At 36.6% G+C, this 21,893-nt stretch overlaps 1 protein-coding gene across 13 annotated transcripts in view; it reads right to left on the reverse strand.

Moving 5' to 3' along the window:
- Nucleotides 1-21,893, reverse strand: part of LOC100744969 (TLD domain-containing protein 2) — a 312,724-nt gene that overhangs the window by 47,047 nt on the left and 243,784 nt on the right. For 9 of the 13 annotated variants that reach the window (XM_024367006.2, XM_024367003.2, XM_003488743.4 and 6 more), the window contains 8 exons: nt 18,618-18,682; nt 5,773-5,998; nt 2,513-2,667; nt 2,026-2,418; nt 1,727-1,933; nt 1,283-1,642; nt 1,051-1,202; nt 5-102 (listed from right to left, as the gene is read on the reverse strand). In XM_024367006.2, coding sequence (XP_024222774.1) covers nt 5-102; nt 1,051-1,202; nt 1,283-1,642; nt 1,727-1,933; nt 2,026-2,376 — 1,168 coding nt within the window. In that variant the 5' untranslated portion in view covers nt 2,377-2,418; nt 2,513-2,667; nt 5,773-5,998; nt 18,618-18,682. The remainder of the gene's footprint in view (nt 1-4; nt 103-1,050; nt 1,203-1,282; nt 1,643-1,726; nt 1,934-2,025; nt 2,419-2,512; nt 2,668-5,772; nt 5,999-18,617; nt 18,683-21,893) is intronic. The other 4 variants (XM_012384453.3, XM_024367000.2, XM_012384454.3 and 1 more) reach the window with 2 other exon arrangements.

Raw genomic sequence — 21,893 nt, forward strand, 5'->3', positions numbered from 1 at the left:
AGCGGAGGTGTTCCTCCGGCTCTACCGCCCCCACCGCTCTCTTCGCTGGGAGTTTTAGCAAACAGGCCCGAGCTAAAGTCACTCACCAGGTTGATCGGCGAGCTTATATCCACCACCATTACATATTCTTTGTTAGTCACATTGGAAACCATAGTTAAGCTTTATGTTTAACACAGATTTACCATCACAGTCTGATTGGTCATACTGGTCTCAAAATAACGGAAAAAATAGACAATATCCTTAAAATCCTTTTGAGCCACAACTTTCTTTTTTACTTACGTAACTACTAAATAAAATTAATCGCTAAAGGTCATTCCAGGATAAGTTCTTATTTCGTGAGCGAAATCTCTAGGGTGAATGTATTTTTTACCATTGATAGGTATACGCCTTCAGCGACAAATTTATTGATAGCATTTCGTAAAAAATAAAATTTTAAAAAAAGGAAGAACAAAATTGAAAAAAACGGACTATGATGGTATAAGGTTATAGAAGACAACGTCTGGACTGATTGTGAGTTGGAAATGTTACACGTGCCCATTCCTTTGATTCGTTTACTCCGTTCAGAAATTCGAAAAAAGGATTATCCCAAAGCGCGTTTCGCAAATGCAATAAGCCGCTTGCATCTACGCGCAAATTTCTAATTAATATTCTATATTATAATAAATGAGGGTATTCATAGCAAAACTTGTTTTTCGAGATAGAAGTTTTACCAAGCTTGTGCGTCATCATATATGTAATTCTGCTTCGTTATGAATAGCCTCAGATATGCTATAAATGTTACTTTAAGTTCTAAAAGATTTCAGCAGAAAGCAACCACATGAAAAATAAATGTTACACCATATAAGGAGGCCGGAACATTGAGAACCTTTCCTGTATATAGAAAGTATGCAAATTTCTTTTTCATTGAATTACTCATTCCTAACATACACGAATAGTAAAGTAAAATATAAAAGCGTATTATATTAATTTATAAAAATTATTGTACCATATAAATTACAAAAAAAATTCTTATAAAAATTTTATAAACTTAGCAGGGCTAAGTATTATCACCTTGAGAAAACTTTGCTGAAAACTGATGAATGATGAGAATCCGCGCTATTAGGAAGACTCGAAACTTTATCAGTTCCAGATTTACTTTCATCTTCCTTTTCGCCAGTTAACCCTTCCATCCATGACAGAGGATATGATAATCGTTTTAACATCTGAAACAAATTACGGTAAGTATTAAAATAAGATACAGATTACATCAAAAAGATAACAAAGATATAAATTATAATATTACCTTATTTCTACGAGTCTCTTGTTTATCGTCGTCTTTGTGTTCCTCATCTTTCTCAGGTTCCTCCGTATTATTACTGTCTAAGCTAAAAGATACAGAACTCGCCTTCTTCCTGCCGTTAATGGCAGGACCACTATCTACCGAATCAGTTGTAACGTTCGTCGGAGCAATAGTAATAGGAGGGACCCAATCTGAAGATAAGACAATATCTGCGTCTGAATAAACTTTCTTTGTGGGATTTGGTTGAACTACTGGGAAAGAGGGATTAGGGTCACGTATGTCAATACCAGAGTCGTGGCATGACAGTTTGACTAGAGATCCTTCTTCGCCTTCGGGAATCACCTTCGACTTCGCGGAGTCCACCTGCAAATATCAACATTCATTACATTTTGAATTTCGATTAAGAATAGCATACTGAGTTTTAGTGATAACGAGTAATTAGTTTACTTTGTCAGAATTTAAAGAATCTTGTTGTTCATCCTCGATGGGCCATGGATATTGATCTTTGCTAGGAACTGGCCAGTGATGGTCAAGCATAGAACGTCTACGCTCCTCTAATGTTCTACTTGCTTGACCACCACCGCTCACAGCTTTAGTCTCCTTCTCTTTCTCTTTTTCCTTCTCTTTTTCTTTGGTTGTTGTTGTATCTTCTTCCTATGAATCAAACAGAAAAAAATTCAGTTTATTATCTGACAATCATCACATTACAATAATGTAGTCAGTGTTTAATATTTAAATCCATGTACATTTTGAAGATTAGTCGGAGTAACGAGATCTCTCTCAAAGGCCTTTGGAAAAGCATCTCCATCTCTCTCAGCACAGCTGCATACATTCTCAGCATCATCCGCCGTTAATTCCGGAAAATTTTCCTCCTTTTCTGGTGACTGGCATTTAATATTTTCAATTGGTGAAGGTTTCTTCATATAATAAATTTCTGGCTTCTTATCTAAGTTTCCAGATTCTGTATGTCCAACTCGCATATGTGCAATATCATAATAAATTGCAGCATTTACTACAAATTCCATTGGTGCAATAACACCGTAAGATTCAGCTCCATGTTCAATTACAAGGGGATCAGAAACATTGGGATCAAACATGACTGCATTTGGCGTAACTAGTAACACTCCACCAACAACACCCTATGAATACAAAACAACAGTTTAGTAACAACATGAAGTCATTAAAGAATGTAAGAAGCTTTACGTTAAATGTAAATTGAATCATAAACCTTACCTGACCATCTGTAATGTGACGAACATTAATTTTCAAAAATCTTTCTTTAAATGGCTGTTCCTCCTCTTCTATCACTGTATTGGTAACACTAAGAGGTGTTTTCACTCTTTCATGGCTTGGTTTCGGTGACACTGGCCTCAAGTTGTCTAAAAGTTCTAGAAAGAAAAGTACGATGTTAAGCATTCAATTATTTCATTAAATATACAACATTTCTTATAGCTAAATAAAGCTTACCCATATTGAGAAAAAAAAACAGAAATTAGGTGGTCTGGTACCATTTCAATATTATAAAGGAATGTAACAATTATTTCATAGTATTTAATTATGAGAAATCTTGTTTCACGTGATATAACCTTTAGGTAATAGTACTTGGCCTATTACGAAGAACAAATAACAGTATAACAACAACATATTTTCTATGTTTACAGTAAAATCGACGTTCATTGTTTTTTTTTCAATACCTGATAGGTTATGTTTGATATCTACCATAACGAGATATGAAAGTTGTATACGACCGTGCGCCATATTTTTTCGTGACATCGTTATTACATCGTGACGCCAATCAGCTGACGTCGTACTAAATGTATACATACGTTGAATGACAAAAGAAAAAAACATAGAAATTAAGATATTAAATCGTGAAAGTTTGCAAAATCTTTGTAAACATACCAATAAATATACCACAATTGTTTTATTTTATATCAAATCATTCAAAATATTGAAATTAATTATTTGCGAATAAGCATATGGAAATGAATAAACTAGCACTAGTTAATGAGTTACGTATAATTATCTATACGTCCTTAAACATTCTAACAAAAAAGAAAATACTAAATCGCAAAAAATACAATAAAAAATTTCACTAGGTTGAATCGCGGCTATCGACTGAAATGTTTATCAAGAGAAAGAAACATAGAATGCGCGGGAAACAGACTAAGAAAACAAGAAACACAGTTTTCTCTGTATATCGATTCACCATACAAATTTTCTTCTTGTATACATTCGACTACGTAAAACTACACCACAATGAATCTATCTATGATTCTTTCCTTTTAAGTACATACATACTTTGTTTTTCTGACTTCATATCCAATCGTCGATTCATTCGATTTTACGATCATATACTTGACAGGACTGTGTAAAGTGGCGCCATCGAATGGTCAACTTATGTTCTTTTCTCACCGCGAACTGCGACGTCTTAAAAACATCTTTAATATATTCGATATTTTGTATGGTCAGTTTTCCTTAGAAGTTAATTTCGATAAACACAACCGATGTATTTTATTGTTCGTATAATTTCGTCACGCATGCTATTTTTAGTCTTCTATTACTACGTATGTATTTTGCAATAGAAACCGGCAACCTATCAAACAGGGTTATAATTTCACCTATGATTAATGGCCAATGGAAGTATAGTGGTTTAGTATTGATAATAAAGCCAATGAAATTTTACATTTTGAGGTAAATTTTAGAAACTAAAACGATTCAATCACGTTATTTGGCAAAAGATGGTGAAATCGTAAAGGAGATAAAATCTAACATGTATACTAACACTATGAGTTTGGAAATTCCAGAAAAGGTTAAGACCTCAGCATGTAACCAGTTAGTAAAACAGGCACTATGGCCAGAAAATTGTAAAAAATGATGGGCGAGGATACGCGGCGGTCAGAGAATAAAGAGCAGGAGGCTGGCAAGAAGATACAGTACTGTATGTAGATAAATAAATAGTATACGAGTACATATATACCTATATTGCGGATGTACATTATTTGTATGGTTTTCAGTGGCCACTGGCTGAACAAATTTTTCTGCAACTTTTTCGTGAAAATTTACAAAATTATCATGCTATTTTTAATCCCTGGTCCGCATAATTTTGCGAGCTATTGCATATGGTAGGTGCAATGATTCTCACAACAAACGTACTCGTATCAAAACGCTGAATCGTGCAGCGAATAATGAGAAAGAAAAATTCGATAAATCGAAAGGAAAATTGGCGCTAACGTGTTTCTATGAATAATGGAATACAGAACCTTGTGGCGTTCGGCTAAGACGGATTGAGTCACCTGGCCAAATATCAAAATGAATTAGGTCTCTGCTATATCTGATTGTACATTGTACATACAAAGTGCCGCGTAGAATATTAATACGGATCTATTGCACACGCTGGATAGATAAGACCTGACGCCTGACTCGTCATATTAACGTCTTCGAATATGCGCTTCGTATGTAAGCGACGTACTGAAACATTTTGCTGGTGTTAGATCATATGTAATGGAACGTTAATGAATTCCACAAGTCACGTGGTGAATTTTTCTATTCATATGGTACTTTTTCGTATCACCTTCACCTAGTTACATATTATACGAGCGACATGTGATACAGTTCGGAGAAAATACAACATCAAGTATCCGAGCGCGTCATAAGATAGAAATTGAGATAATATCCTGAAATAGAAGTATAGGGAACAGCCTGACACTCGAATTTCCAGTGAAATGAAATTCTTATCTCGAGATCAGTTTTGTTTAAGTAAAGCTTATATTCTCTACTGGTCTCGATCGTTCTACTTCAATTTCGAATACTGTAATACATTTATTGTATCTCCCTATCGCTAATATCTTTATGATTCTTAACAACATATTTGTTATTAACGTTTTAAAGGTTGTGTCAATTAAAAGAGCAATCAAAGACAAACGTGCACGTGGAAATTACAATTGCAAAAGAGATTGCGTAGCAAATATATTAACATTAAACCTTCAAATCTCACGCAACATTGGTCAAGTTGTCGTCAGCGTTGTAATATTTAATTAAGAAGTAAATATAGAATCATCTCGATTACCTATTCTTTTATTAAAGCTAATTAAAATCAGTTAAATAAAAAATATGCAGGATTGAGAATCATAGCTGTATATAATAAGAAGAAAGGATAATACTTTCAGAAATTGAAATACGTGACTAAATTTAAATTCCTGAAATCTTAACTTACACCGCTATCATTTTCATCATTCGTACTTAAATATTTACAGTAACTACAAGAAGCATTGATTTATTTTCAACTGAAGTGCTTTTTTATCAGATTTTGTTTTGTCTTCATGGTATTCTGTACCTGGACCTGATGAATCACTTTTAGTAAATGCTATAATAGATATGATGCTAAGTTTCTTATATAATAGCTATATTTGCTTTCTGTAATCACTGTGAATATGTAAAAAAATTGAAACAAAAAATACTGAACAAGATAAATAGGTAAATAAATAAATTGCCTTTTTCTTCTGGAGGTAGGTCATCCTGGGACTCGTGATCGTGGCAAGGATCCGGACTAGGTGCGTCGGTAGTTCCGCCTTTTGTTTGACCTTCCCCTTCCACCGGTATCCACAGTTGCTGGCCGGGATAAATGAAAGTACTTCCGAGCCTGTTAAATTTGCTCAGCTCGGATGGCGTTGTATCGAATCTCGCGGCCACGGACGTCAGCGTGTCCCTATCACCCACCTGCGGCAAAGAAAATAGTCACAAATTATACGATTAGTCTGGCATAATAGAAAGACCAGTCCGATAAGAAGAGAACAACAAATGTGCCTTATTGTCCACGACGAGATTAATTACGAGCGGGGTTTTTAAACTACATTGTTCGACGTCTTGCATCGTTGATGAAAGATAATCTGTTTTTATCTTACATAATCTATTTTTATGTACAGAGAGAATGTTCATTGTACTGTTACAAGCATAAGGTATATTTCGTCTAAAAGGTTACACTCGCGTCAGGACTTATTACCATTGATAAGTTATGTCGTAAGTCATTGATTAGCTTAATAAGCGTAGCGAATTCTGTCTTTTAACATGCTGGCTATAAAAACGAATTTCAAGAATATTCATTTCGCTTTTATCTCTTCCACTTAGATTGTGTAATTTAGTGAAATTTAATGAAATCGAAGTATTTACAACATCGTGAAAGATATAAAATTCCTCTCTTCTTTATCAAAACAATTGATAGAAAAGTTAGCCATGTAGAAAATTCAAACTGTTTCCCAAGTGTCATTCTCTTTTATTTCAAGCCAACTTTCACACCCTCTATCCAGTGGCAGGGTAACCAACCCTAAATGCAAATCACTGGCCACGGTTGCGTGCGTATAATAGGTAGTGTGGTTCGCTGAATCGATGCGGGTTGGCCGGGAAGCCAATCAGGGATCATCGATCGTGAGAAAGGGGCATGCATCGATGACGATCGTATGTCTGGACGCGTCGTTGACGTGCCAGCTGGTGGTAGACCGGTTTAGAACCGAGCGAATATCGGTGAAACGCAATTTCACGGACCGATGCCGATGCCGATGCAACGTCATAAGCCGTATCTAGCGCCTCAATTTGCAAACGTCTGATGATCATACTCGATCGAATCGTTCGCGGGTAGCGGTTCCATTTCTACAGAAATATCATATAGCTCTATTTATCCATCATTAATCTCGTGGAAGATGCTAACACATAACTTTATTTCATTTAAGTATAATTTGAACAACTAAGACGTATATTATTATGAATGAAAATTATCGTGTGCAAGTATAATAAATTAATTTCTAAACAAGCTGAGCACCATTTCTCACTAAAGACGAAAAGAAGAAAATAGTAAAAAGATTTTCTCGCCAATAATGTCGCGTGACGATGCAGATGACGTTGTTGTAAAGGTTGTAAAATGAAATTAAGGGAAACCAACGAAGATAAGAATGTCATTTCGCGATGTGCCGAAGAATGCCTCGTGGAATTTTACAGAGCCGACGTTTATGCAATGTCTAATGTCGTAACACGGCCAGAAACGTATAACGTAATGTGCGAGGCAGTTCCTGAAACATAATACTAAAATGTTCGCGTAGCGGTTCACTGCAGCGTCTGTACGGTAGCACCGGTATCATCTTGCAAGGTTCCCTGCGACGTTATGGTGCAACGTTCTGTGAAACGTTACCTGTCCTCGGTGCTTCGACGTCGTTTAAACGTTTCGTTTCATCCGGTTGTTCTCTCTGCCCGTTGCAAAGCAAAACGAACGAGCGGAAAATTGAATTTACGCTTTCATTTCAATTTAATTCCGTCGGCCTCTTTGTTGACCATAAAACGATCAGCAAAAACACGATATTCCTTCTGCGTCGATTAAAGTGAAACAATTATTTTTTTCTAAAAGTAATTTTAATTCTTAAAACGTTGTAAAATGGTGAAATACGTTATTCCTTCTTATATTCTTGTAAAGTGGCTACATATAATATTAGCATAACTAAACGTATCTACCTATCTGGTTAGGTAATGATTTATTAAAATTTATTCCGTTTATTTGTCCCATTTATAGTACCGATATTGCCTATACAAAAAAAAAATTACGAGAATCCTCGGAGAAGACTAAAGATTAAAAAGTATTTAAAGAAGGTACGCCCATCGAAACTATAAAAAAAAAAGAAGAGAAAACTTATAATGATATCGTTGCAGTGTTCGTTAAAATAATTCTTTTCATTCAGCTCATTGAAGCTTCTCGATCATATTTCCCGTTCCATGACAGTCGTAAATATATTCACGCGATGGCCGTAAGAACTATTATGCTATTTGCATAATCCTGCAGAAATGATGTGCAAGGAGATATCGGGTAACAGAAAATTGAATTTCTTGAAAGAGGGGCTCGAGAACGGTCCATTCGCCAGCACATTATGGCTTTTATGCAAATCTGTGTCCAATGACCTTTAAACGCAGCCTGTCTAACGATAGTTCGACATTTCGTAACAATGCATATCCTACTTGAATGAATGTTTAATCAACGAACCTCGCTTTAGATTGTATCTGGTTTAATTATAAGTTTATGGTGATGTATCGTCGTGTTACCACGGTGGTTCACTGAATTTAGTATGCTACGTCTGATCATGACGCGACACGATCTACTGTGCAGTAGAATTTAGACGAGCACGCGTTCCAATCAAGAACAGACGGAACGTCTGACTATAACGTGACTCGATCTACTTCTGCGTTTGACGATGTTCCTCGATGGGTTTAAATCATTTTATGGAATTCCGACTCGAAATATGGTTTTTGTATCGAGATGAATATAAATTGCCTTTGCCACGAGTATCTGTTAATATTGTGTTATGCTATTTACAGCTTATTTGTTACGAAAGAGTTTTCAATTTTAGAAGTTTCTTCGTAGGTTTCAGTAAATTCGTACGTACAAGTATCTTTTCTATAACAGCGAAACTCTTTCTTCTCTTTAAAATCGCATTTGACATTCCCAAACAAACGCGATTCATCGATTTATAGAGAATAATCTCATTATAGAGGTTTATAGACAGATTAGGGGATCCTAGCAAAATATTTGATGCGTTATGTCATCGATACGGTTGCATAACTTACAATTACGAGTTTCTTATTTACAGAAACTACGTCCACCAGGTTTTCACGATTTTTAGGATTATTTCAATCGAGAAGATTAATCGAGAAAGGGGAAGAATTCGTAGTTATAAAGTCATGAGTCCTCCGAGAAAGATCAGTCAAGAGAAGGAGTTGTTGCTAGTGCGGCTTCAAGTTGAAAGATCGACCGAAAAAGACAAAAAAAGACACGGATGGGGTGGTGAAGCTTTTAAGCCGAAGAAAAAGAAAGAATGCGAGCCAGGAGAAGAAAAAGGATGATGTTTTGTAAAACGTCAGAGTAAGAGGGCAACTCGGCATTGTTTCAGTTTCTGCGTCTTGAGCTTCAGTGGTTCTCATCGAAAAAATTTCCGCAACCTTTCAGAGAATGGAAAGAAAAATTTATGGAGAAGAAAATTCATAATTTACTTCCTCGTTTAGAGTTTTGCTTGCTCTTTTATTCAGAAAGATTCGTATCATATCAGACTCGCATCTAATCCAAATTATTGCGTTCTCCTACAAGAGCGCCAACAATACAACGAAAAAATGAAAAACAATCGATTATATTTCAATTATTGGTATGTATGTCGACTGTGTTAATTTTTAATTCAATTTGCACCGACGTGTATATGTTGCGAGTAAATTTTTATAACTATATTCGAAATATCGATACTTTTCAATTCAATTTATATATTTAATGCGACAATATATTCCCGTATCGACATTTAACGCATATTACCGAAATTGCTCAATTAAATTTTCGACTCAATCCAATAATCCGCTTCTGAGAAAACTAACTAAAAAGTATTTTGCAATAAGCGCAATACCTGTTTCGTCTGAACGGCTATTCTTCGAAACGGACAATGTTCTAAATGAAGCAAGAAATCGCTTAAACGGAGAACATTTAGAGAAAATATTTTCAGATTCACTGTCTATCGAAGACTGGTATTTTGAATATAATATTCTATTTCTTTACTAATTAAATTATACATTCCATGTTATGTTTATTGTATAATACTTATAACATTAAATTTATATACGTGATTTATTTTCATTTTTGGATTTTATTTTGACTGGTATACTTCTAATTTAAACCTCAAACCGTAAAGGTGGGTATTTCATGTCCGGGCTATTTCGACCAGGTTGAGTTTCTCCCAAGGGAGTAATCCCTGGCTGAAAAAGGTTGTCTGGAAAAAGTTTTACGATAACCTTAATTTAGAACGTTTGAGGATGTCATATGAATTTTCTGTGATCTCTTTAACGTGTATTGTCTATTCAAAAATGTATCAAATAAAAGATCTACGTTTACAGTTTGAGAGTACTGTGAAACCGTTTACAGTCCAAGGGTTAATTGCAAGTAACAATACCGATAATATCAATATTCTGCTTCTAATATTACGTGTAACGATGCTCTGGATATTAATACCAACACACATCGATATAAAATATCGACACAATTCAAATATTTCGTTATCACTACCACGCAGTTTCTCACAGTCCGCTTACCAAAATCGCCACTTTCCGCACTTCGTGGTCAGATCCTTTAGACAAAATCTCTATTTTTTGGCAATATAACCATTTCTAAACAGTCATATCATCGACACCGCGACTGTCCAAATGTTGACTTTCCAAACATTCGCTCAAACACCCGGCCGAGATCTTTTGAGCCGCTGAACGAGCCAGAAATTATGCTAAGGCTAAATAGCGGCGGGTTATCTGCCACTATATCTGCAGAAGTTTTACATGTATTATATCAACAGGTATTATACAAAACACAAATTGAACTGGGAAATCATAAAATTAAATAAGCAGATTCAGAGCCAACGCAAACTATCGTAGTCATCTATAACCTAACGATAAATAATAGCGGTTGTAAAACAATTATTTATAGCCTGGTGGACATAAATTTAACAGATTGTAGCCTTCGATGAAAGATGAAATGAGCACCTCTGATAGATGCTTGGCGTCGAGAGGGAGAGCTGTCCCATTCACAAAAGATCGGCTAAGAAAGCATCCGTTGTCCCGATTCTTCCCTCTTTTCTTTTCTTTTGTAGCCGAGTTACCTTCGTCTTGCGCCCTTCCACCTTCCTATCAGCTTCTTATTCAGGATCGTGCGCCGCATTTTCGCGGTTTACGTATCCGATAATAACTTTGCCTGGCCTCGAAGCTCCGCATCCCGATGCATCGTCTCTGTTCGTTCCACTTACCACAGTTATCGTCCTTATCTTTCGTATCAGCTTCCGTATCATTGGAGGCTATTATCCGACGATAAGACGTTACAGGTAACGAGGCGAGAGTGGAATGCAATTATCCCTCGCCGACAAGACAGGGCTTTGCCTGTCGGCAACTTCCATCACCATCGATTGATTAATTAATCGACGAACAGGATGACCGCTTTTGTTCCGTTTCATTAGGTTCTTGCATCAGGCCACGTAATTCTTGATCCACTGTATCGAGATGGTGTTTTTTCCATCTTTATGGAGTGTCGGAGTTTCGCAAAAAGAAAGCCGAACAAGTTCTCTGAATAATTCATGTGACGTAAGGAATTCAACATCTTTTTAAGCGATTTATTCCAGAAACTTGGAATTATTCATTTACCGCGGTATGAGTTACGAGCGTTAGAAACGCGACAGCGAACGACGGAATTAAGTCAAATTTTCTTCGAAATTTTCTTAGAAGAAAATCCAATTTTTCTTCGGAACTACGAAGTTTTCGAACAACCCAATATCTTTAGCAATAATTTAGAAGCGTCTGGATATTTATGGACGATGTGTCTAAGCGACGAGAGACGATTGTTAATTGGAAAAGTGGGCAAGAAGGAAAGACGTTTGGAGAACATCTAGCGCGAACATGTCCGGCATTCAGACTGCTTACTGGAACGTGTGCAGATGTTTAAGGAAGGCTGGTTCTGTAGAAGTCGCTGCCTTGGATTGGTTTAGATGTGCGTGTGCTTTGATTACTCGAGGGTACCGAGATGAAGCGGTTAGAGGTGAAAAACGGCTGACACGAATTAAAAGAAATTTTTAGAATCTTCTTTAGCATGTTTAGATCCTTAGAATCGGAAGCCTTTGAAAGTTCAAAGGAAGCTTCGAGGGTTTTCGGATTTTTCAGAATCTGCAATTGCCGGGCACAGTGCTGCTGATGATTTCGCAACTTCCGGAAGTTTTCGAGTATCAAGAAGATAGCAAAAATATGAATCCTTCGATCGAATCACACCAAGTACCTAGATACTTACGAACAGTAATATACACTAATTTTCTCGTAATACTTTCAACGACCGCCAGCAACTGCAATACGATCGAGTGATTCGTTATCCACAAAGGAGCATTTTAAGTGCGATTTAAAGAGAGCTGCTCGTTTGAAGCTACTCGGACTGTGAAATCGTGGCTGAAAAGGCAGCTTTTGAAGTGGCTCGCCTCAAAAAGACGATCCGTCTTCCGTCGCAAACGATGTCATCGGGACTTTTTTTCACTCCCTTCCTCTACGTAGTAAAACTCAACCGAGCTAACGAGTGACTCGCGGCCGACTAAAAGCGGAGAGAGACGATGACTCGGCGAGAACTCGCGGAACGTTGCTTTTCAGCGGTCCAGGATAGGGGGCGAGCATCGAGCGTGCAAAAATCGAGCCACGTAATAAAGTACGAAGAACGATATGGTTGGACGAGGGGCAAAAGCACCGGGTTTCATTTAAAAAGTCCGTCAAGTGGCAGAGAAGTCTCGAAGGAGTCGTTCACGCTCGACAAAACTGCGAGGAGGAGCAGAGAATTTGTCGATGTTCCTCGATGGACAGGGAGGACGAGTAAATTTGCCGATACGCGATAAACGCGGATAGATGTTCGTTATATCTTTCGGTTTATCGCGGACAATGGAATTTTTCCAAGTTGAAAAATTAAATTACTCTGACCGAATTTGCGAATCTTGCTTTTGATATGGCACTCGTGTTTCGCTCTATGTCAAATTTAATTGAAAAATTATACCAACTTAATTCGTTAATTAGTAAATAGTTCGTTAATTAATTTAAAAATCAATTTGACCAATCTTTGGTACCTTCGCAACGCTCTTTACGACGCTATAGTAATTTATATAGTAATTCTTAATTTATCCGTGTATCAACACGGTCCGTTGCAAAAATAATCGAACTTCTTAAGACTAGGAAAAATCAATGACATCGATATGAAACTTTCGTGGAAATAAATCCTTCGTTATAGCAATCAATGTCAGAGCAGAGTTCGTTCGAAAATCTGGTTCCGTTGCATGGTAACTTCCTTTCTTGAGAAAAAAACAAACAAATTAGAATGTTGCTCCACCCACCAGTTCGCCAGATTTAGCACCGTGCAATTATTGTTTATCTTCGCGGCCTCAAATGACAACTAAGGGGAAACGTTACGACAACATTGGAGACATGCGGAAGGTTGTGACAAGCATCCTGAAAGTGACAAGAATTCCACAAAAGGACGTGCAACGATTATATGACGCATTAGTTAGTCGTTGAAAAATCATTATATCGCCGCAAGAGGAATGCGTGTTGAATAAAATAGAACATTTTCCTCAAACCAATGCGTTTGTCTTGTTATCTTTAAAAAGATGGGTTATTTTTTTTGGACAGATCGCATATACAGAATGCGTGCAAAATCACGATACGGGCGACCGGATGATGATTCTACATCATTGACCGATGAATAAGTCGAAAAAGGAAGAATAACGTTTCTTCGTTTAAGGCTTGGTTTTCGACAAAAATGAAAATCTATCAGATATCCGTGTATTAACCGCAAGTTTCGCGTTATGACATTTCTGTTTCAGCTCGTGTCCGTATTATTAAACACGGACAATGTCGCGATTTCTTTCCTGATTAACGAAATAATTCTCCATAAGTGCCAACTTTATCCTTATTTACAGAATCATTGGAATTAAATACAGAATAAAGGAAAGTAGTAGTCGATATCGGAATATAACAGGAATAAATAAAGAGGGAAGAGTAACGACGTACTAGATAGACCAATTTACAATAACAAACTCGAGTAATTTTCTACCTAAATATTGCAAGCTCTCAAAAATTGAAAAATCTCCTGCTATCCTAAAATCTCCAAGATTCCTAAAGATTAAGAATAACAACTTCGACTTTTGTATCACTGTAATCCCCAAGTATCCCTAGAACAGCAGCCAAAATATCCGGATCTCTTTAGATTCACGTCGATTCCCCTTGTATTTCGTTCAATACTCATCGAATACCATCCACATCGACCGTATTTCAGTCGTGGCAGTGCATCGACGACAGATAAGAGGTCCAGCTGTATTACTGACATTAATCGATGAGCGATGTGAAGGGCACGGGAAACGTACGACATAAACCAGAGCTCTAATCGGTACGGAGCAACGACGATTACACCAGGATGCACGGATTATAGGGCAATCATAGTCGTTTCAGTACCGTTGCCAGGGATAATGGAGAGACCGGCGGATCGAACGCGAGAGAGCTCATGAGAACTTTCTATAACGGTTCGAGTCACTCGATCTCTCTGTTGCCTACGTGTTTATGTAACCACTTACGTGCTTGTTATATGCAGAGTATATCTGTCGATATTAAATTGCTATCTCGAAGTATCGTATGTTGCAGTCGAGTAGTCGTGAATCGAGCAACGATTCGGATTTTCCGATCTAGCGATAGGATCCGAAGCTTCGAAGTTTAGAAAGTCTCGAAACTGCTGGAGCCCAACACGATGTTATAATTCTAATCCACTAAGAGTCAATGACCCCTTAACGCGGTATTTAGTTTGCAGCTTTCTTTCAATCGATTCACATCGTCAGATTCAGCATTTTTAACATTGTCACTACGAAAGAAAATTTCAAGAATTTGCTCGATATCCTTTTCGCCATTGTGTATCTTCCACATAAACTTCTCGATTTTATTAAACTTAAGGCAGTTGAAGCATTTCCCTCGGCTGTTAACGGGCTAGGTAAATTGTTGCACCGAAGGATCGCGCACGTTTTGCTTTCGAATAGTCGCGAATCGACCATCGAGATCAGATTTTCCAAGGGCTACGGAGCGATGTTGCTATCGTTTAACGTTGGTTTCTCTTTTCAGAGAATATAATGTGCGACGATCGTGAGCAAGATAATCTCGAGAAAGGTATTACACGAGCAGCGACGCGAATCGTTGATAGATTCGAAGAAATCCGGATCGCTTTTTCCTTGAAGAGATTATGGACATCTATATAGAGCGACACCGTGCATCCTGTATATAAGATAATCGCCGAGGAAAGGAAATTAGAAGGGAAACTATACCGAGAAGCAATCATGCCTCTCCATTTGCGAGTATGCTAGCGCGTATGTCCGAACGTTCCGGAGAATGAAAGTTTGCTCTTTCACCAATCTCCATGAATTTGAATTTTACGAGACACGATTGGCATACGTGTATGGAATAAATTTCAATTTTATCGCTAGCCCGCGTTAAAATTGCGAACAGATGTGTAATTACGTAAACGAATCGTACAACTGAGAACAACAATCGTACAACAATTCCTGAGATCCTAATCACTGAATGTAAACAAATATTTATACGGTGTACTCATAGAGAGTACTCCGTATGTTTCTGAGACACAATCTATCGAAACAAGAAAGCGGTACAAATGCAAACAAGTGAACCATATACGATACGTAGCGTGATCGTTTCAAAATAAATTGAAAGTTGTTACAAAATAATAAAAAATCACCGTCTATTAAAAAAATAAAAATCAAGATATCGCAATTAAGTGCGATTTAATTTCACACGTACGATACAATCGAGGCCAGAAAAAGTTGGCCAAAAGTAGATCATCTGTCTGTAATAAGCAATGCTGTTGTCATAATGACCAAGCTACTCTAGTAATATCAAAGTCGAAGGTACTAAGATTAAATACGATTTAATCCCAATTTTAAATTCGACCACGGATATTGAAAAGGATCCAAGGTGCATTATTTATCGATACGACTGATCTAATACTGAATTCTTTCGTCAGAATCGCTTTCATAAGAATCGTGGCGATTACCACGTTAACTCTTTCTCTCCCTCCCCTGCCCCCGTGAAATGTCGTATCGATTACCAGCAACGCGCGTGTATATACGCGTTCGTCGAGAAAGTGAGCGTCGATTTGCGAAAGGCGTATGTGCACGCTCAAGAAAGCATAAGCGTGTCATTATGCAACCAGAGTCCAAGTGCTTGGGTAATTTAGCGTGCGTACACACCGACCTGCGTTTCGTTCAACCTGCCTCATGTTCGTTTCACCGAGCCAACCTTGCGTTACCAATAAACGCTATATATTCGCGCCAAAAACCTCGGCCAACGAAATCGCAAGTAAATTTATTCTACGAGCTTTCAAAATTATCTCTCCTTAGTCTTCCATGGCTTGCAGTCACGGAGAGCGTATTATTATTATTCGTGAAAAGCGATTTAATCGTATTATCGACTCATCCCCGAAGACTCGTTTGTTGTCATATTGGGCGTTTCTTCGACTTTTTATTTTTATTTTTATTTTTTTTTTTCTTTTTGTAATAGAACTCCTTTTAAGTGGGTGAGAATTTTATGTCGTGGAAGTATATGTTTGAGGAAAAGATCACTATAGGTAGTAGCAGCTTTGGTATTTTTTAAGTTTCGTGTCCTTTCTTTCAACTTTGCAAATTATTATATCTCAGGGATCGTTGAAAATGAATAATAAAACACATTTGACTGTTACACTATCGTAGTGGTTAAATAGACTTTTATCGAAATGTAGATAGACGAATACATTTATCGCAAGAATGTAAACAAATTCGAGGGAAATTATCATAACACAGAAGGCTTCTGTTACCTTTTTCCTGTCCATATTTCTCTTCCCTCAATGTTGAAAACTATGCGTACAATATTTTACCAAGTGTTAATAAAAGTTCTTTGAATGTTTATCTTCTAAACATTTGTTCGCCACTCGATCAAGTTCTCTAACAGTATTTCTAGATTCGGTAAATTCTTATATCAAATAAAATATGCAAGTTCGAAGATTACGATGATAGTGGCGTTACATAGTTAGATAATCTAAAATCATCGATCACACGAACAACGAAGAACGTGGAAATGACAACAGCGAACGATTAAACATTAGGAAGTGTTTCACGCGCAATAAATTTCTTGTCTAAATAAATATATAGACAATATTTCACGCGGTATAAAGATAAGAAAAGAACATACGCGAGCTGTAACGGTTTGATAATTGAAGATGAACGAGAATTTCCTGATATTTGCTGGTAAACTATGTGACGATGAATCATGCTCGCTAACTCGTTGAGGCACGTGAATTTCATCAAATGTGTTGGCCAATAATTCTTCTGCGCTTTGATCTCTGAACCGTGTTCATAGTTAAGTAAAAATATCTTATTGTAGACGTTTGAAGAATTAGGAGGAGATTCTTGTGCAACAAAAATAAGAGCAACGGATTTCTATGAATTTTGTTTAGGCTAACTACTGGTTATGTGGGACCAGATCCTTTTCACATGTATTCACGATCTTGAAGTACAAATGTAATTTTAATTTCAACTCTGCTCGTCATTTATTAACTTTTTAAACTGGCGATAACTGAGAAACCGATAAATCAATTTTTGACAGAAAAGCTCGTTCACTTTGTTCGAAATTTCTCCAAGAATCGAAGATGACATTTTTATTTGATTATTTACTTATAATATGCATTTAAACAGTATAAACTCAATTTATCCCCTGGAAAAGTTCAATTTTTCTTCTAAATACACTAGAACTTTCTAATCTTTTATTTATTTCTTTTTTTTTTTTCAAAAATAGGTTTGATATCAGCGTAAATTATAAGAAAATTTCTTAACTTCTGCATTTTGATGATCGTGACAGATGTTACACTGCACGCTAACAATGGTTACACTGTCAAGAACGGTCACAAGACCTGTACGTTATACGATAAATAACAAGAAAAACAGAAATAAAAAAATTAGATTCGTACATCAAGACTCTCTATTTTCATCCCAAAAACGTCTAATCTCACACGATCGGTAGTTGCTTTAAAAAAGATTTGTAAAAGTCACTTGGTTTTATTGTCGTCAACACTAGAATCTCATCTTAAATTTATGATCAGAAATTCAAGTAGCAGATTAACTCGTCTCCCTTCATTTTTACAGCGAAATGTACGAAACGAGTTTATTCGTAATCGAACGTGTTTTTGATCTACTCTTGGAAATTTAGGCCAATTTATCTGTGATAACTTTTTCGCATGACAAAACATTCTAATGTTTCGAAGGACTGCTTATCTTTTTGAGATGTCATGGAAAAGTATGTTTGACAACGTCTGCTCGAATGATTGAGAAATATAACTTTAATTTCTGCATAAAGATCTAACTTTTATCAAAATGATTACAGAAGGCACAATTTTTACATAAAGAAACTAAATGAAACAATAGTTAAAATTAGATGTTCCTGAATAAAAGATGCGATTTTCACGAACACAGTTTTACACAATTAATCTTCGAGCAAAGAGAATAGATATAAGATAATGCTTAAAATTTGGAGTATGTGATTTATGCGAATTCAGAGCAGTGTGTAAATAACGCGTATGGAATGGATCGAGCGATCAGAACTTGGCGCATGAATCAAATGCATCGTGACAGATTCGATCGATAACAGATATTTATGCATTCTCGAGCAGAGGTTACGTTGCTTTTCCTTGACTTTCTTCAATCGTTACCATTCGTCTTGCATAGAGGAACGAATTACTCACAGTGTAGGGGATGATGTTGAAGTTTAACCTTGTCGACGAGCCATCCTCGCTTTCGCTGTCTGTATCTGAAAAAGACAGATTGAGAATCGTGAGTATCATTTCAAATTAAGCTCCGCTGTCACGTTAGTCAGGCTGCAATAAAAATCATTCGATCGTAAATTACAATTCAGAGGGAAAATTTTATTACGCTAGACTCGAAGCTAAAATACAAATTGCTTGGAATTAATTAATCATTTGAGAAGACATAGTGCTCGCTCAGGAGACGCCCATAATATTTAACAACTTTGTATCACGAGTCACTCAAAAGTCGAATCTCTGTTTTTTACTAATTATCTAATTCCGCCTAATTCTCAGTTCACGATTAATTTCTGACCTTTTTGAAGGTATACGTCGATGTAAAGATGAGAAAATACAGAATATAAGAGAAGAGAACACAATCAATGTCCAACTAGAACAGAGAACAAATCAGAGAAATTAATCACAATTTTTCCCCCATTTAATTGCAAGCAATTCTTACTATGTCATTGTAGAGACGTTTGTGATAATTCTAAAGTTTCTCAACAGATACTAACGAATTCCTAAAATACGCAAGATAATGAATGTTGAAAATAAAGAAGCGAATTGAGACAATTATTCATTTGCTCATGGAAGAATAATATACGGTGTAACAAATAAACGTATAAAAATTCGCGGTCTAGTGGCAAACCTAAGATGCACGAAATCAATCGTATTATGGCATTATGGCAATATGGCATGCCTGTGCGAGCATTCTATACAGGCGTTGAAATCACCGACAGCGTCAAACTTCCAGTCACGCATCCAACGTGTCGGAAACTCGAGGAAACGTTCTAGTTACGTAAACGCGGCTGAGGACGAGCGATTCAAGGAACAATACCGACTTAATTTTCTAATTCGCCGTATGGCAGAGCTTTGTGACGGCAAACAAGCGACACGGGCGCGCGATGATAAGCGAACGGTCATTATATTCGGGAAATAATCAGGCAAATACGTTTGATCGTTGTTAATTTAGATTGTTACAGCGCAGACACGTACCTAGGAATCAAGGGATGTCAGGTTTTATCCGAGAAAATCAATGAAGCGCGTTCCCATCGTAACAATCGCGATAAAGTGGCAATTTATAGGAATGTCACAGCGCGATCATATCGATTTCAATCAGGTGCGTGTGGCAATTTTTGTTTGAAGAAGGAAATCGAAAAGATAACCGCGTATCGCGAGGAAAGTGATCACTGTCCGTGTAAATGCCCGACTATGCACACAAAGACATTTTCCATCTCGCTGCTCTCACTTCTTCGCTTCGTTTCTGAATTAAACGGAGATCGATAGAAATATTCAGCCGTCACTTAACATTAGAACTACCACACCAGTCAAATTGACTGATTTTACAATTTTATTTTCAAATTCCTACTTCATGCTATACTTTTTTCCGCAATGATGTAATGATTTTCGTAACGATAACTAAAAGAATGATATAATGAATTTTATTTTGCTTTTTATGTATTCAAACTCGAAATAATTTTGTATCAAGGCTACTTGTACCAATACCAGTCAACATGACTGGTACTTGTTAAAGTGTAAAGTCCTGCAATCTGTTTATCGAACCCCAATTAACCAGTTCCTTCGTTTTGTACAATTTGCCACGCGTTTTTAAAATTTTTACTGCGTATCATTCAATAGGACGATATCAGTTATTTGGAAAATTCCGGATCGATCGCTAGATGCTAACACTAGAAATACCACAACAGTCAAAATGACTGGTTCTATAATTTTATAAATGTGTCAATCCTCGTTTAGGGATCATGGCCCCAGATGGATTAATAATACCAAAAATATACTACATAACATGGAATTGGTTCTGTAAGAAAGTATTCTATTATTACGTATTTTTTAAAGACCAGTCATTTTGACTGGTTTTGATAAAAATAGCTTCGTATTAATTATTGGTAGTTCTAGTATTAAATTTCTGGTATTTCAATATTCGAATAACTTTACGTTCAAGTTTAAAAATTCAATGTATCGTTTGGAAACACGGTAAATAGATAACTTAGTGGTTGTCCGGCGATATTTACGAAATAATCAATCAACGATCGTAAGAAAATTTTAAATAGTTTGCGTCTTCGCAGCGAAACATTTTGGAATAAAAAAGAAAACGATTACGTGTGTATGAATCTATTAAAATATTTAGTAGCCTTCGTTGCTTTATTTGTCTCTTCGCTAGTGGAAACGACAAGGAAACAAAAATTCTCACGTTACCGATACAGACACGAAGAATTGTTACATGATAGAAGAAGAATTGATCGAACATGATACTTTGGTATTATTGCAGGCATTATTATGAGGGTTAGCTTCTCTTCATGAGAAACGGTGCACCTTTTGGTAAAAGGTCACTGAAACGCAATCCCGCAGTCAGCCACTTGAGCGATTATACTTTATTAAAGAAATATTTGAAAAGACATTGGTCGTGACGGCGCGTGCTTCAATGACTCGTTATAATTTGTCCTTTTATTTAGAACCGTGGAAATCCTTTCATTATTTTGCTTTGGAACCTGGTCGGTCGACTTTCTACAGCCACGGAGTACGTGCGTTAACTCATCGTGTATTATTAACATGTTGATTTCATCTTTGTTCGAGTTATTAACACGCTGCTTACTAATTTTCTTTGACTCAGCAAGAATTTAACTCAAGCGTTCGATTCCGAGGAGTTTATTTTCTGTAAATTGGAAACTACAAAGGAGGAGCAACGTAATGAATAACATTTCTTTAGTGAAACAATTTCGAAATTCGGTACGTTGCCGATCGATATCGTGTTAATAAAATTGCCTCTTTATTTAGTTTCACAGCTGAATATGTCTTTTTCACGTATATTATATACAGGGTGGTTGGTAACTGGTGGTACAAGCGGAAAGGGGGTGATTCTACGCGAAAAAAGAAGTCGAAAATATATAATAAAAATTTTTTTTTTTAATTTTTCCATCGAGACAACGATTTACAGTGAGATCCGTTATAACGAGACGCGATAAAGTGTATGCGTACCGAGCGAAAATTCAAAGTCGATTTTCTCGGAAACAAAGCCTCAAACGAAAAATTTGCCCCCCTTTCCGCTTGTACCACCAGTTACCAACCACTCTGTATACCTAAGAATAAGAGAGAATTTTATTATACTTGATACGATTTTCGAAATATTATTGTCGATGGGATAAAACGATAGTGATCTGGCGGCAATTCCTCGTGGATACGAAGAATATAAAACTTACGACC

Source organism: Bombus impatiens, unplaced genomic scaffold, assembly GCF_000188095.3.
Source record: "Bombus impatiens unplaced genomic scaffold, BIMP_2.2 scf_0263, whole genome shotgun sequence".
Lineage (NCBI taxonomy): Eukaryota > Metazoa > Arthropoda > Insecta > Hymenoptera > Apidae > Bombus > Bombus impatiens.